Source organism: Chiloscyllium plagiosum, unplaced genomic scaffold (genome assembly GCF_037043375.1).
Source record: "Chiloscyllium plagiosum isolate Xiang-an unplaced genomic scaffold, Cpla_swu_hap1 HiC_scaffold_3, whole genome shotgun sequence".
Lineage (NCBI taxonomy): Eukaryota > Metazoa > Chordata > Chondrichthyes > Orectolobiformes > Hemiscylliidae > Chiloscyllium > Chiloscyllium plagiosum.
This window is the reverse complement of record NW_028270141.1, coordinates 79,448,778-79,466,132: the sequence shown is the minus strand read 5'-3', so window position 1 is coordinate 79,466,132 and position 17,355 is coordinate 79,448,778. Positions and strand designations below refer to the sequence as shown.

The 17,355-nt window shown below is 38.9% G+C and overlaps 1 protein-coding gene across 1 annotated transcript in view; it reads left to right on the top strand.

Annotated features, from left to right (window-relative positions):
- The window catches only part of LOC122539908 (G protein-coupled receptor family C group 6 member A-like), a 57,761-nt gene extending 41,141 nt beyond the window's left edge, over positions 1 to 16,620 (top strand). The window contains exons 4-7 of the mRNA XM_087976644.1: positions 3,381 to 4,088; positions 6,662 to 6,853; positions 11,029 to 11,149; positions 14,512 to 16,620. Of these exons, the coding sequence (XP_087832770.1) occupies positions 3,381 to 4,088; positions 6,662 to 6,853; positions 11,029 to 11,149; positions 14,512 to 15,617 (2,127 nt within the window). The 3' untranslated portion in view covers positions 15,618 to 16,620. The remainder of the gene's footprint in view (positions 1 to 3,380; positions 4,089 to 6,661; positions 6,854 to 11,028; positions 11,150 to 14,511) is intronic.
- The last annotated feature ends 735 nt before the right edge of the window (positions 16,621 to 17,355 follow it).

Sequence of the window (17,355 nt, the reverse complement as noted above, 5' to 3'; positions counted from 1 at the left end):
TGGTAGGTGTAGGGATGACAAGAAAAATATCCATATTACAGAAGAGGAGGTGCTGGATGTTTTAAAATGCTTTTTGGTGGATAAATCCCCAGGGCCTGATCAGTTGTACCCTAGAACTCTGTGGGAAGCTAGGGAAGTGATTGCTGGGCCCCTTGCTGAGATAGTTGCATCATTGATAGTCACAGGTGAAGTGCCGGTAGACTGGCGGTTGGTTAATGTGGTGCCACTGTTTAAGAAGGGTGGTAAGGACAAACCAGGGAGCTGCAGACCAGTGAGCCTGACATCGGTGGTGGGCAAGTTGTTGGAGGGAATCCTGAGGGACAGGATTTACATGTCATTGGAAAGGCAAAGACTTATTAAGGATAGTCAAAATGGCTTAGTGCGTGGTAAATCATGTCTCACTAACTTAGTTGATTAATAAAGAGGATTGATGAAGGCAGATCAGTAGATTTGATCTATAGAGACTTCAGTAAGGTGTTTGACAAGGTTCTTCATGGTGGACTGGTTAGCAAGGGTAGATCACATGGAATACAGGGAGAACTAGCCACTTGGATACAGAACTGGCTCAAAGGTAGAAGACAGAGTATGTGGTGACGGGTTTCTTTTCAGCCTGGAAGCCTGTGATCAGTGGTGTGTCACATGGATCAGTGCTGGGTCCACTATTTTTCATCATTTATATAAATGATTTGGATGTGAACACAGGAGGTATAGTTAGTAAGTTTGCAGATGACACCAAAGTTGGAGGTATAGTGGACAGCAAGGTACAGCAATACCTTGATCAGGTGGGCCAAGAAGTGGCAGATGGAGTTTAATTTAGATAAATGTGAGGTGCTACGTTTTGGAAAGGCATATCAGGGCAGGACTGCAGGACTTATATGCTTAATGGTAAGGTCCTGTGGAGTGTTGCTGAACAGAGAGACATTGGAGTGCAGGTGCATTGTTCCTTGAAAGTGGAATCCCAGCTAGTTAGGATAGTGAAGAAGGCATTTGGTATGCTTGCCGTTTTTAGTCAGTGCGTTCAGTATAAGAGTTGGGAGGTCATGTTGTGGCTGTACAGGACATTGGTTAGGCCACTTTTGGAATATTGTGTTCAATTCTGGTCTCCCTCCTTTAGGAAGGATGTTGTGAAACTCGCAAGGGTTCAGAAAAGATTTACAATGACATTGCCAGGGTTGGAAGGTTTGAGCTGATAAGGAGAGACTGAATAGGCAGGGGCTGTTTTCCCTGGAGTGGCAGAGGCTGAGAGGTGATAACCTCCAGGGATGCTTTAATGGGAGAGTCCAGAACTAGAGGGCATAGGTTTAGGGTGACAGGGACCAAAGGTTCAGCTTTTTCATGTAGAGAGTTGTGTGTATGGAATGAGCTGCCAGAGAAAGTAGCACAATTGCAGCATTTAAAAGACATCTGGATGGGTACATGAAGGGTTTAGAGGGATATGGGCCAAGTACTGGCAAGTGGGACTAGATTAATTTAGGGTATCTGGTTCATATGGATGAATTTGACCAAAGGGTCTGTTTCCATGCTGTACATCTCTATGACTCTGTGACATAAACTGCTGAAGTCATTCTCCAGATTTCCTTGACTTCAGTTTGTTATGGGTTTCAATGTAGTACAAATCACTAAGCAAGTTCAGCTTCTTTGTTGATGTTGAGGCTCTAGATGTACTGCAGCCTTAGGCCAAGTGGTTCTGACACAATAAATTTGCAGCAGGACGTGGTCGGTGAACATATGTTACTTGATTGCTTTACTAATGTTTGAAAGTTGGATCAGAAATTGTCATGTATGCCACAACTTTGAAACAGTATTCACCATGAGTTGATGAAAAAAATTTAAAAAAAATTAAATTCAAACATAAAAACTTACAAAGTCTATGCTGCAATATTAATTCAAATGTGATTATGTGGAGTGTTAGGCTGTGATGGACAAAATCGGAAGTCACATGATACCAAATCCTGACCTCATCTGATGAAGGAGTAGTCATTCAAATGTAACCCAAATGAAAACTCTTCTTAGTTTTCAGATAATGATGGCACAACTCAGGGTTCAAACAAAGAAAAGCTTAAATATGATCATCAATGTAGCTGAAGTACATACATTTTAGGATAATAGCAGTGACACAGCAATATAGTTTCAGTGTCACTGAGGGAGGAAACTGCAAAATCAGACAAGGATTCCATCCTCAAGGATTGCAGCATCAGAATATAATTGTAGGTGTGTATGTGTACAAGATGCTGTTTCAAGAGACGTCCAGAAGCAAAAGTAGGTATCCATAAAGCAGTTAGAATGGGAGTTTCCTAATTGTTTTCTGTGTTGAGGGGGATAAGCATGTTCAGTGATGATGAACAAGCTGCTCCTGACCAACAAGATAACTCACTGGATTGCCTGTGAGTCAGCTCAATAACAGCAAGTCAGGCAGCATCCGAGGAGCAGGAGAATCGATGTTTTGGGCAAGACCCCTTCATCAGGAATAAGGCTTGTGAGCCGAGGGAGTGGAGCTGGGGCAAAGGTAGCTGAGAGTGCAATAGGTGTATGGAGGTGGGGGTAATGGTGATAGGTTGGAATGGAGGGTGGAGAGGATAGGTGGGAAGGAAGATGGACAGGTAGGACAGGTCATGAGGGTGGTGCTGAGTTGGAAGGTTGGAACTCACCCATATATTGATATGTGAAATTTGACTGCTCATATTCACCAATAAGAAATGGCTTATTATATTAATAGTGATGTAAAGTTTCAGCTAGTCTGATTAATTGGAGAATGCACACAACGACAATGAATGTCCACTGATTTCTACTCTGGCATACTTTTTGTGGAGAATTTTATTCATGGGCCTCTATAAAGAATTGTTTCTTTACAATACAATAAAATATTTTCCAATCTGTTGTTCTTGCATTTTTATTAGTGCAGGCCATCATGGTCTACCAGCTATAGTCATTATTACAGCGGTTTACAGAATAAATTTTTAGGTATGAAAATCATCTCTTGCTCTACAATTTGAAAGAGCATTCTTAGAATCTTAAAGAATGAGGAAAGTTTGAGGTTATGGCCAATCCATAACATGAGTTTTCTATGCAAGTGGAAAGTTGAAATTTTACAGCAGAGTGACATTACGGTGCTTCTAGTAATCTGTGCTGACTGAGTAGAACGGAGTTAGTATTGCATTATCAGACGTTTGGCTGTGAGCTCAATGCTACTAAAACTAGAAGGAATCTGCACAAACTTAATTAATAATTGTAAAAGGAAGCACAAGTTTTATCTCACGCTTTTAATATTCAATTAAAAATATTTGCTTGAAATGATATATGTCGACATTTAAATGTATTATTCTGACAATACAAAATGATTCTGTTTTGAAATATTGCTTTGTTCTTTGAACTCTTGACAGATTAGTTATGGATCAATAGCAGAAACACTCAGTGACAAGACAAAGTTTGCATCATTTTTACGGACAGTTCCAAATGACAATCATCAAACTAATGGCATAGCTCAACTTATGGAACACCTCAACTGGAAACGGGTCGCAGCCATTGCTTCTGACGATGCATATGGACGGGCTGGATTGAAGAGTTTTACCTCACATGCAGCAAGGCTCAATATATGTGTTAAATTTCAAAAATTTATTCCAATTTTTAAGGATGAATACCAAAATGCTAAAATTAATGAGACAGCTGAAAGTATTATGAAGTCAACTGTACAAGTTATAATCGCATTTGTAAGATCATCAGAAATCATCAAACTGTTCACCACATTGACTCAACGGAATATAAGTAAAATTTGGATTGCCAGTAATGTCTGGTCCACTTCTAGGGAGGTTGCCAGTATTAATGACATTGAAAAGATTGGAATTATTTTGGGCTTTACTTTCAAAGGTGGAACAATTCCAAATTTTAAAAATTACTTAAAGAAGTTAAAGTTTTACCCATCTGATGCTAACCAGATTATTAAAGAGTACATAAACTTTATAAATAGAAGGGATGCAAAGAAACCAATTGGGAAAAATACAATCTCACAAGGAAATAAATCTCAGAAGTATTACAAAATTGTTGAAATGTTTAAAGAACCCAGTATCTATGGTGTATACTCAGCCATCAAGGCAATAGCTTAAGCTCTTCAGAAAATGTTTAATTGTACTCAAGGAAATTGCAACCAAAATTTTAATTTCCCACCATGGCAGGTAAATATATGTCAAGGTTCTTTCTATAATATATAGGCATACTTTATGCATACTATATACACAACTTTAACTGCAAACTTCCTACTGATTCACTAGCCGTCATCATTCTACAAGCAGATTACTCCAACTCTTTCTTAACTGGTATTCAGCCCCGTTACTACCTTCAACTCTTCCAGAATGTTACAGCCTTTTTCCATTCCAAAAAGGCTCTGTCCTCACTTTTATATCAATCCATCACTGGTAAAGAAGCTCGAATGCATGTACCAACAGGTTCAATAACAGTTTCTTCTCTGCTGTTACTCTCCAACTTCAAATGATGTCAATCTTACTGATGTTGATCTTGCTTTGTACATCATCTGTGCAGCTGTAACCTTGTATGCCTTGCATTGTCTAAGCACCCTATGATCTGCATGTCCTTGTTTGCTATGATCTGCCTGTACTACTCATAAAACAATGCTTTTTACTGAACTCAGGTACATGTGACTACAATAAATCAATGAATCAATCAGTTCTACCCCAGTAATCTACTCCATGTCCATGCACCATATAAACACTTCAGACATCTGTCGCTGTTCTACTCTGTACACCCTCCCTGTCAAATTTATCTTTCAGAAACTACTATTAGTGTCTCTTTGCACTTTCAAAACTTTTAACAGAACTTGATTCTTTGGGGATAATATTAACTTTCATCACTCTGCAAGAAACAGACAAGAGAAAATCAATCACCTATTTTTCAACTGACTATTTTTCTTTGTCACCTGATTTGCATCCACAGAAGGCTCACTATTACTTGCTTTTATCGCCAGCTGATAAAAATAATAATTCTTCCTTTTCTTGGCTTTTCATCCCTGACCTTGTCTGTTTTCTTAGTCAGTGTAACTCACCCTCCCTGAAAGATCCAACTTAGCCCAGGAGCAGATATCACTGAGCTATGTGAACACTAATGTCAGCATCATATTGGGGATGCAATGTGAGTGATGTTCTTTAGCAGATTAGAAAATATACTTACGCCACAACAAAGTAAAATTTATTTGCACTTACCTATTCACTAAGCTTCTAATTACTGATCTATTACTATGTATAAGTATTATTTGAATGAGGAAAGACTGCAAAAAAAAGCACAGCACAGCAGGATTTAAGCATCTGAGTGCATGAAACACCAACGCTAGCATCCAATTTGGGCAGGTATTAGGGAAAGCAAATAGAATGTTGGCTCTTATTTCAAAGGGATAAACATTGCAATGTCTTGTTAAACTTGATCAGCCAATGGCTAGCATACTGGGCCACTTATCTAAGAAAAGATACACTGCCATTGGAAGAAGTCCAGAGAAAGTACGTTCGGTTGATCCTGAGTATGGAAAGATTTCCTTAGGAAGAGAGATGTGTGGTTTGGGTGTGTGTTCTTTGGATGTTTAGGAGAATGGAAGAAAACATTATTAAAATGTAGAAATTTCCTAGGGGGCTTGATGGAGTAGACACAGAAAGGTTGTTTTCCCTTGTGAGACAGTGTAGGAGTGGATGACATGATTCCAGCATAAGAAGTTTCCCATAAAAGACAGAATGAGAAGGAAAGTGTTTTTCTTAGAGGGTGGCGAATCTGTGGAAGTCTTTACTGCAAAGGGCTGTGTCTCTGAGTATATTCAAGACTGAGAGAAACAGAATTTTAATCAGTGAAGTGATTCAAGGGTTATGGGGTAAACATGTTTAGAGTTAAGAATTATCAGTTCAGCAATTATCTAATTGAATGACAGCAGAGTCGGTAGCTTGAATGGTTTACTTCTTCTCGTATAACTTATTGTCTTATGGTCTAATCTCCTCACCTATGGAACAGATGAATTCCTTCAAATGTTTCGCAGGGAGCCTACTCATTTCCAGAGTTAACTGAGATGTATACTTGAATGCAAAACATAGTTGTGCTTTTCCTTTGCAAGTAATGGCAGGATAATCATCTGAAGTTTGTTGTTTTGTACCTGAAATGGTAAATCAAGAAAGGAAAATAAAACTGCACCAAATTAATGAGAACAAAGGACTCATGATGATGGAAATCTGAAACTGAAAGAGAAATTGCTGGAGAAACTCAGCAAGTCTGGCAGCATCTGCGGACAGAAAGCAGAATTTATGCTTTGATACTAATGACACTTCTTCAGAATGTTTTGAAGCAGGCTCATTGGACCCGAAATGTTAATTCTGCTTTCTCTCTGCAAATGCTGCCAGACCTGCTGAATTTCTCCAGCAATTTCTGTTTTTGTTTCAACCAAATCAAATCCTTGTCAATTATAAACTCTCACCTTAATCCAGAACAGTCCCAATTCCTTCAGTCACAATACCAATGTTGTAAAGACTCTCTCTCTCTCTCTCTCTCTCTCTACCCAAGCCTCATTCTTTCCTGAGACTGTTACTTTATTTGTGGAATGCTAAGGTGTACATCAGTATTCCTTTTTTGTATTTTCAACACATGAACTTCTAATAATTGAAGAATGTTCTATTTTCAGTTGCTAAATGAATTAAAGAATGTTAACTTTAAGACAGACGACGGACAATTTGAATTTGACAGTTCAGGAGATTTCTCAAATGGATATAACATAATCAAATGGAAGATGGAAAGCGGTTCAATACAGTTTGTCAATGTTGGTACCTACAATGTGATGAAGCAAATGATTAATTTCTCCAGGGACTTAGAAGAGGTGAGCTTTTCCAAACAATTTAGAATGGATATGGTGGTCTTATGTTCTACTTTTTATCTCTACCTTTTACAAAAACAAAATCTAATATAAATTTGTGTAGACTTTACAGGTTAGATTTTACAGCAAGTGCAATAAATTATTTATTTCTAAATGCACATGAGATTAAGATACAAGCTGATATATCATAAACAAACTTTTAAAAAATAAAATAAAATTATGCAGAAATTTATGCAAACATAAAATTAATTTTTCAGAACCAGTGAAGGTTTTGAGTATTAGTTGTAAGCTTATCATACTGTGTCAAGCCTAGTTACTCCCAATTCAACCAGCTGCAATTTTTTCAAAAGAGTTGCATCCAGATGAATTGGAAACAAAGGTAAATTCTTACCAGTGCAGTGATTTCTACTTGGTTGCAGTCACTGGGGACTTCAACAACGCACTATGTACGGAATGTCAGATATAATGACAACTTCTGAATGTATTGCCAGATTACCTGAAAAGTGGCAAGCATAGTCAGATTATCAATCCATTCTATCTTTTAATATGAAGAAAGAAGTCGGCATTTCTGACAGGATGCTTATACTTGGTCAGTGGAAATCAAACCAGACCTCCATTTCAAATAAACAAAGTAGAAGCAGAAGTAGGCTGTTTGATTCTTCGAGACAATTCCACCATTTAATATGATCATGGCTGATCTTCTATCTCACTGTCCTATTCCTACTGTGGCCCTATACCCCCAATGTCTTTAACATCTAAAATTGTATCAATTTTTCTTGAATATGCCTGCGATTAGTCAAATTAAGTGTATGAAAGAGAAATCTTGCTTAGCCAATCTCATAAAGACTGCTTAGTGCCCAAGCCTCGACAACCTTCTGTCGTAGCAAAGTCCACAGGTTGACCACCCTCTGAGGGAAAACTGTTTCCTCCACACAGTCTGAAATGTCCATCCTCAGTCTCCTCCATTGCCACAGTGAATCAGACTGCAAATTGATGGAACAACACCTCATCTTCCACCTGGGCAGTCTATAGCCCGGAAGACTCAACATTGAGTTCTTCAATTTCAAATAATCTTCCCACCCAGCCCCAATTCCTTTTCCAGACCCACCTCTTCCCTTCCATCCCACCTACCAACTCTTCGTTCCAGCTACTAACAGGATTCATTCCTCCCATCAACCAACCAGGTTGTACCCATCTCCTGTGTTTTACGATCACTACTCACCATTCTGCCCCTCTTACTCACTCAAAGCCCTCCTCCTATCTCTTTATCTGCAGCTCCCCCTACTCCCACGTCCACTCCTGAAGAAAAGTTATATCCAAAACGTCAACTTCTCCATCTCCTGATGCTGCCAGGCTTCCAGCCTGCTGCTTGTCTACTCTGTTTTTCACACCAAAATGTATAACTTAATCATGGATATATTTATTCTGCCATTGTATGCCAGTCACTGAATTTGTCTAACTTATCCAGAACTCTCTTTGCAAACCCTTCACAATTCTCAAACCCGTCGAAGCTTGTGTCATCAGCAAACTCGGACATATTACATTTGGTTTCCTCATCCTGAACAGCTAGGCTTCAAGCATTGATCCCTGTGGTGCACCACTATCAGCCTGAGCAAGACAAATTTATTATCACTCTGTTTCCAAACAGTTCTCAAACCATGCCAATATATTACCCTCAATCCCATGTGATTTAGTTTTGCTCACTTGCCTCTTATCAAAAGCCTTCTTAAAATCCAAATAGATCACATCCACCCATTCATCCTTTCCTATTTTATCAGATACATCCTTAAAAACTCCAACAGATTACATAACAATTTTTTTCATAAACCTACACTGACTTTTTCTAATCCCATTATTGTTTTCCAGGTGTTCTAGTATTATGTTTTTATATGGCTTCAGCATTTTCCCACTACTGATGTTTGGTGTTAACATCAGTAATGTCTGTAATTCTACTATTTTCTCTCCCTCCTTTCTTTTAAATACTGGGATTACATTTGCCACCCTCCAATATCCAGAGTCTACAGACTTTTGGAAGATAACCATCAATTCATCCAATATTTCCAGGGTCACTTCCTTTTGTACTCTGAGACGCAGAGAATCAGACCCTAAGGATTTGTCAGCCTTTAATCCCATTAATTTCCCTAATACCATTTCATTCCTAAATCATGTCCTCCTTCACAGTGCACCCATGGTTCGCAAACATTTCTGAAGAGGTTATTTCTATCCTCTTTTGTGAAAGCAGAATCAAAATATATATTCCATTCTTCTGCCATTGGATCCACTTCATAACGTCCACCATTTCTGACTGTAACGGACCTACATTTGTCTTCACTAATTTTTTTTATCATCATGAATTTATAGAAGCTTTTAAAATGAGTTTTTCTGTACCTTTTGGTATTCTCTCATACTCTATTTAGCCCCTCTTGATCAATTTTTGTTTTGTCCTGTCTTATTAAAATCTAAATTGCTCCCAGTCCTCAGTCTTGCAGCTTTTTGCTGGTAATTTTTATTTGTCTCCTCTTTGGATCCAATACCATCCCGAATTTCTTTTGTAAGTTATGAATGAACCACTTTTTCTGTTTTATTTTTGTGCTGGATAAGAATGCATAATTGTTGTAACTATTTCTTACATATTCCTGCCAACACTTTTAGTAAGGTTCACCAACCCATCATTGCCACCTTGCACCATATATCCTCGCAGTTTCCTTGATATAGATTCAGGGTGCTAGTTTCAGATTTAACTTCTTCACTCCCCATCTTAATAAGTAATTCTATCATTTAATGGTCACTCATCCTGATCAAAGTAGTAGTTTCCACATTCTATGATCTCTACACAACGGCTTTGACAGCTCCTGTGAATATGTAAATGAGAGGTCAGAGTGCCAAGTGGACTATATAAATAAGTGATGGACTGCTTAGGACAGGTTGGTGCAGTCAAGGAATATTGGATCTGATGGGGAATTTGGAGGAGCTATGGGTCCTGAGGTGGAGGCGGGTGCTTCCAAGGTTACCAATGGGGTCAGGGTTGTTTTCCGAGTAGCCGGATATCTGACAATGATGGTGGTGGCTTTTGTCAGTGTTGGGTCTCTGAATGGGAAGACGTTGGGTGTTAGCGAAAGAGTGTGTGTGAGGTTTCCATGGACATTGGAGGTGATGCCAGGTTCTTGGGGGCAAGGAGTTGTCAGCTCGAGTGATGGGGTCTGTCAGATTCTGGGTGGAGTGCGAGGTGTGGTGTTGGGAGAAGGGGGTCTTGAGTCCTGGAACAAGCGATGCTGTCGGATCAGGATGTAAAGGATCTGAGGAGTCAGAGTGTAGATTTGCCACATTGGGGTGCAGTTTAATATTCACTCAGGAATTAGACTGGATTTTTCTGCATAACCAATAATTTAACTCCAGCAGGACCCTTTGAATTCTCTGATTTAAATTGATGCTTTCAGAGGGAAAATGGTGTGAGGGAATTGACATGGCAATGCTAAATTTCACAGGAAATTCCTGGGGAGTCTCCTATGTCAATAATTCCACAGCATCCTGATGCACATTTCCATTCAATGCTGCAGAAACAGATATTGGCAATTGGAAAATCCCAGTCTATACGTTTAACTGTCCTGTGGAGACTCATAGTCATAGAGTCATAGAAATGTACAGCATGGAAACAGACCCTTCGGTCCATGCCGACCAGATATCCCAACCCAATCTAGTCCCACCTGCCAGCACCCGACTCCAGACAATACTTTCAGTGTCAGAGGATTAATAAGACAAATACTGAAAATGCAATTGTTATTACCAGTACAAAATCCCAGGCACCTTTGCTCAAGATCAAAAGTTGACTCACTTGCCTTGAATTGTTGACTCGATATTGTTTGGTCTGCCTCTTGCTACACACTGAGTTAAACTTATTTCACACAGCATCTCGATGACTGCAAAACCTTTACATTTTATTTTCCAGACTGATTTATTTGCCAATATTATAGTTGAGACTAAGACTTGCTTATCCACTGCATTACTGCACATCCCGTTAAACTTGAGCCAAAGCCCTTTCTTATTTTGTTTCCCATTATTTTTGCCTTTTGTTTACTTTTAGGCTGGTGGTCGTGTGGGTTTGAGTTAACAACTTAAGTGAACACACTGTGAATAAGATCTCCAGTCACTCATCTGTTTTTATATTATGTTCATCATAGGTTCAAATCTCTAATTGTCCACAAACCTGTAGACCTGGACATAAGAAGACTGTGTCAACGAAAAGGTTCTGTTGTTTTGAATGTAATCCATGCCCAGCTGGATTTTACTCTGACAACAATAGTAGGTATCAAGTGAGAGATGGTATGGAGAAACTTCAGTGAAACTCATTGCATATATAGCAATATGTACAACAGCAAGATTATACTTCAAATCTTTAAAGTTATTTTGAATACTCTGTACCTGGTATCCATTACAATGCTGCAATCCAATCACAGTGAACAAATAATTGTAAGATAGATATTTGGATAAGAGCAAAACTGAAATAGATCGTAATGTGAACCCCAAAGGAAAAGTTCATGTTTAAAGTCGTTATTGTAGAATTGGGATGTGCACTCCACTTAAAGAATGATTTGGAGATGCCGGTGTTGGACTGGGGTGCACAAAGTTAAAAATTACACAACACCAGGTTATGTAATTGGAAGCACTAGCTTTCAGAACACCGCTCCTTCATCAGGTGATTGTTCAAACTTAAAGATGTTTGTTAGGGAACTCCAAAATGCATTGAATTCATTTTTTTTATTGCTTCTGGAAAATAATAGGGTGAGGTTTGCAATCAGTAAGTGAGATCTTTCTTCAAAGAAGTCTGAAAGCTATAGACATGGCAGCCAGCTGAAAGCTATAGCCTGTCACTGAGTCAGGATAACTCATGAGCCCTCTAAAACTCTTGGCTCAGTTCTGGGATATCCCACTCAATTCCAGGAGTTTCCAATTTTTGGGTGTGCCTTTTAATGCATTGTGGAAAGAGTCATAGCTGTTTTTCCACATGTTTCAAAGTGTTGGGCCAAGTTTTCAAAGGATGTTAGAGGTTTTACCTGTCACAAAGTTCTCAAACTACAGATCGTAAGTTCAAAAGGGCCTCCTCAGATTCCCCTTCTCCATGTCAACATATGCTTCCCCTCCTGATGCCCCGTCCCAATGGTGCATCATGATCTAGTGCCGCTTCATTGTCTATTAAACACTATACAAAAAACTATTTAGTGGCAGATGGTTGCGTAATAAAAAAACTTTTTAAAAAATGTATCAATAACTTCTCATGATTTTTTTTGAAAAAGCTCCTTTCTACCACAGGACCATAGAAGTTTCAGAAATGCAGATCTTTCAAAATGTTATTGTCTGATACAATGAAGCACTTAACAACAGTGAACAAACATTTGGAAATTAATAGCAATCAAGCTATATCGGCAATCGAATGGCTGTCTGGGCCTTCCACTAAGAATACATAATAAATTGTGGCACTTCTGGTGTAGTGGTAGTGATCCTATCTCTGGGCCTGTGGACCTGGTTCAAGTCCCACCTGCTCCAGAAGTATGTAATAATGTATCTGAACTGGTTGATTAAATATATCTATAATGAGCTGTGTGGCACTATCACCATGGAGCAGATGCTAAATGGAACAGCATCTCAAAACTGCGCATCCATGAGATGCTGTGGGCCATCAGCAGCCAAATTGTATTCCAACACAATCTGCAACCTCATGACCTGGCATATCTACCACTTAAAGTCAAGACAGGAAGTCAACTGTAGGTCACTGGAGAGTTCAGGCAGGCATGCCAAAATCATCAGGCATGCCTGACAATGAGGTCAATCTTGTGAAGCTATGCAAGCAGAATACTTGCATGCAACAGAGACCTAGCAAGTGACAGGCAGCTCTAAGTTATTCCACAACCAACAGCTTGAAGCTCGATAGATCTGCCATATCCCATCATTAATGAAAAATAATTTGTTGAATGAGGAGGGTCTATGAATATCCCATCTTCAGTAATGGAGGACTCCTGAACATCAGAAACATTTGCAGCACTCTTCTACCAGAAGTGCTGAATGGATGTGTTGAGTCAGCCTCTCTCCGAGGTTCCAGCATCACAGATGCTAGCCAGTTACCAATCTAATTCACTCCACACAACATCAAGAAATGGTTAGAGGCACTGAATACTGCAAACGCTATGGCCCCTGACAATATTCCAGTAATAGTACTGAATTCAGGTGCTTCAAAACTTGCTGTATCCCTAAAATGTCCCAGTACAGTTACAGCACTGACATCTACCCGACAATGTCGAAGATTGCACAAATATGTTCTATAAAGAAAAAGGCAGAACAAATCTAACATGGCAAATTAATGCCCCATCAGTCTAATCTCAGTGATTATAAGGTGATGGAAGGTGTCATCAACAGTGCTATTAAGCAGCACCTGCTCAGAAATAACTTCCTCAGAGATACCCAGGTTGGGTTCTGCCAGGGCCACTCAGCTCCTGACCTCATTATAGCCTTGGTTTGAGCTTGGACAAAAGGGTTGAATTCCAGACATGAGGTGAGGTGAAAGTAACTCCTCTTGATATCAAGATAACACTTCACTGTGTGTGGTATTAAGAAGCTCTTGTAAAGTTGGAATCAAGGGGAATCAGGTGGAAAACTCACTGCTGCCTGGAGTTGTATAAAGCATATAGCCAGATGGTTGTGGTTGGTGGAGGTCAGTCATCTCATCTCCAGGACATCTCTGCAGGAGTTCCTCGGGGTGGTGTCCTAGGCTCAATTATCTTCAGCTACTTTATCAATGACTTTCCCTCTATCATAAGGTCAGAAGTAGGGATTGCACAATGTTCAGCATCATTTGCAATTCCTGGGAAGGTCGAAGACGCAGGAAACCTTGCAACCTTTAAAAATGTATGTGGATGAGCACTCAAAATGTCATAACATTCAAGGCTCTGGGCCAAGTGCTGGAAAGTAGGTTTAGTGTAGGTCAGAACAGACTCATTGGGGTGAAAGGCCTCTCGTTTACTATATGACACTATGATCTATGACTCTTCAGATATGAAAGTAATCCTTCTCCAAATACAGCAGGATCTGAACAATATCCATGTTTGAGTTCAAATGTGGAAAATAAGATTAGTGCTAAAACAGTGCAAAACGATGACCATTTGCAACAAGAGGTAATCTAATTATCATCCCTTGACATTCAATGATGTTACTATCACTGAATACCAAACCATCAACATTCTGGGCTGATCATTGACCAGAAACTCGACTGTGCTAGTCACTTAAATGCAATGGCTGCAAGAACGATTCAGAGGCTAGAGATCATGCAGCAACTAACGGATACCCCAAAGCCTGTTCGCCAGCTACAATGCATAAGTCAGGAGTGTGATACGATACCCCCCACCTGCGTGAATATTTAGATTCTTCATATGTTTAGCGATATCATAAAATAATTTTGTGACTTTTCTTTTTGCTTCCTGTGCAAAAGCCTCACCTGTCAGAGGTGCATTTCAGAGATTTTTGTGTGGGTTTAAGCTCTGAAGATGCACTTCCTGTAAGGTTTCACACTGCGAACACAAATTCATAAAACTACACCCATTGTGTCAAAATATTAGTTTCAAAATTTCACTTTGCTCCTTTATGCTATTGTGTAACACTCTTTTCCCCTGCAGATTCCAATGATTGCATTGAGTGCTCAGAAGACTACTGGTCTAAGGAAGGAAGTACAAAATGCCAACATAAATCTGTCGAGTTTCTACAGTGGAAGCAAGCTCTTTCTGTGGTGTTAATAATATTTATCATTTTAGCAGTACTCATAATATGTGTAATACTCATATTATTCACAAAATATTGGCGTACCCCAGCTGTGAAAGCTGCAGGGGGTTGGATGTGTTACATCATGCTGTTTTCACTAGTGCTCGGTTTAATCAGTGTTGTTTTCTTCCTCGGAAAGCCATTTGATTATACTTGTAAAATACGACAACCACTTTTTGGTATCAGCTTTACACTTTGTGTTTCCTGCATTTTGGTGAAATCTTTTCGAATCATCCTTGCTTTTACTTTTAATCCAAATACTCATAAAAAGTTGAAGTATCTTTACAAACCAGTGCCTGTTATAATTGTCACCACAGGAATTCAAGTGGTCATTTGCTCAATGTGGTTATCTTTGAAAGCTCCAAAGCCTGTACGAAATAGGAATCTCCCCCAAATGATTTTGTTATTATGTGACGAAGGTTCCTACGTCGCATTTGTCGCAATGTTAGGATACATTGCTTTTCTTGCATTTGTCTGTTTTATTCTTGCTTTTAAGGGAAGAAAGGCACCAGAAATGTTTAATGAGGCAAAGTTTATCACATTCAGCATGCTTGTTTATTTAATTGTGTGGATTTCATTTGGTGCTACATATGTTAATGTGGGAGCTAACAACAAATATTACCCAGTAATTGAAGCAATTGCAATTTTAGCATCAATCTATAGCATTTTATGTTGCCATTTCATTCCAACCTGTTATGTAGTTTACTTCAAGAAAGAAAGTAATGTTGAGTCAAATTATTTGACACATGCGAGGGAGCATTTCAAACAGAAAGGACAGTTTGTGTGTCCAGTTACCAACATAAAAAGATACTCAGGTCAGCCTGTCTCCTTGAGTCAAGTGATGGCAGATCCTGAATTTGAATGTCAAGTTAATCAGCAATTTAATGAGACAAACCAGAACAAAAATTGCCAGAATCAAACACTTGAAACAACCTGCCTGAGAAAGAGACATAAAAGTGTGTGAATATTTCATGTTTTAAGAATGAAATAAAGAAGAAAAGTGGTTTTATTCTTTATTTCAGTCACTTTGATATTAATATCAATGCTGAACGAACTTTTCACAAGGAAAGTTTCAAGGAATTGCTACTTATCACTATACAAAATCATCAAATAAGTACATGTGAATGAAATTCATGCGATATTTCCAATGCAGCGTTAACCCAGTTATTTGAACTGGTCTAAAATAACTCTGTTACAGTCTAAGCCAAAAAACAAAAAAAGCTCTATTAAACCCATTGACCATTTGCACGCTCGTATTGTGCAGAACTTGAAAAACATAGATTTTTCCAAAGGAATTAAGTGACTTTGTAGTATGTTACCCCTGATTTGAACTTGGGACATGATTGAGTCAGGTGGAATCACTACATAGCCAGTTAGGAGGCAGGAGATTTTGCACGGTTAAATACAGTTTGAACTGAAATAACTACGTTATTAAAAGGTGCTGGACTGAGTCAGCCCATTCTGGCATAAAGAAACCTTTGTCTCCTGTACTGATTTGCATCTGAATTTGAAATTTTACATGAGACCTCACCCAGAATTAGCAAACCTAAGGAAGAAACTGAACTTCAGTTTGCCGGATAAACTGTTATTGAGAGCTGAAGAGGAAGATCTTGTATTGTGACTAGGAACAGCTGGAGAAAGTGCTGTCTCAGACTCTACGGAAGAAAGTGTGCTCAGTAACAGAACTGGTTAAACACAAACAGCAGAACAGGGGGTACTTAAAGGATGACTGAAATATACATTACTGCTGTGAATAAAAGACATCAATTAAACATCCATGGTTTCAGCTTAATATCCTCAATCTCATTGATAGACTAAGGACATCAAGTTGTCTATTTCTTTCAACATTCCTTTGTCTAGGACAGTGTTCCTTTTTAACTTTGTACCTGCGCATGTATGCTTGACATTGCATTTCCATTACATTTCGTTCCAGGGTTTACAGATAATAAAAATGATTCTTTCTTTCACGCAAAAGGACATTTTGGTTGGCTCCTTATTGTTTCTGGTGTGGTAGTTAACTCCAGAACAGCTACAAATTTGGCACCTCCCTGACAGGCTTGTCCTGTCTACAGAAAGAAGCAGAAATCTAATCTGGTCAATTACCAACCCATCAGTCTCTTCTTGACCACCAGCAAAGCAATTGTAGGTGTCCTGAAATTTATGAACCAGTGCTTATTCACCCAACAGAATGGTTCGCTAATGATCAACTTGGATTGTTCTTGGACCACTCAGTTCTAGACCTTATTGCAGCTTACGTGCAAACATAGATGAAAGAGTTTTTTTCTAAAGGTGAACTTCTATGAAGCTTGCATCACATATAGACAGGGTGGTTTAAAATTGTTTCTGTACTTCTCTTCATTGTTCTGTCCTTTAGTATAGGACGTGGGAAGATTTTATAAAATCTTGACGGGTATAGATAGGGTTAATGATAGATGTCTTTTCCCTAGGAAGGGGGATTTCAAGACAAGGAGGCATATTTTTAAGGTGAGAAGGTCGAGATTTGAAAAAGACATGATAGGTAGAATTGTTACACAGAGGGGGCTGGTTTGAGTGTGGAATTAACATCCTGAGGAGTTGGTGGATGTAAGTACAGTTACAACATTTAAAAGGCACATAGATAAGTACATGGATAAGAAAGATTTGGAGGGATATGTGTCATGAGCAGGCAGGTGGGATTAGTTTAATTTGGGATTACGTTTGAC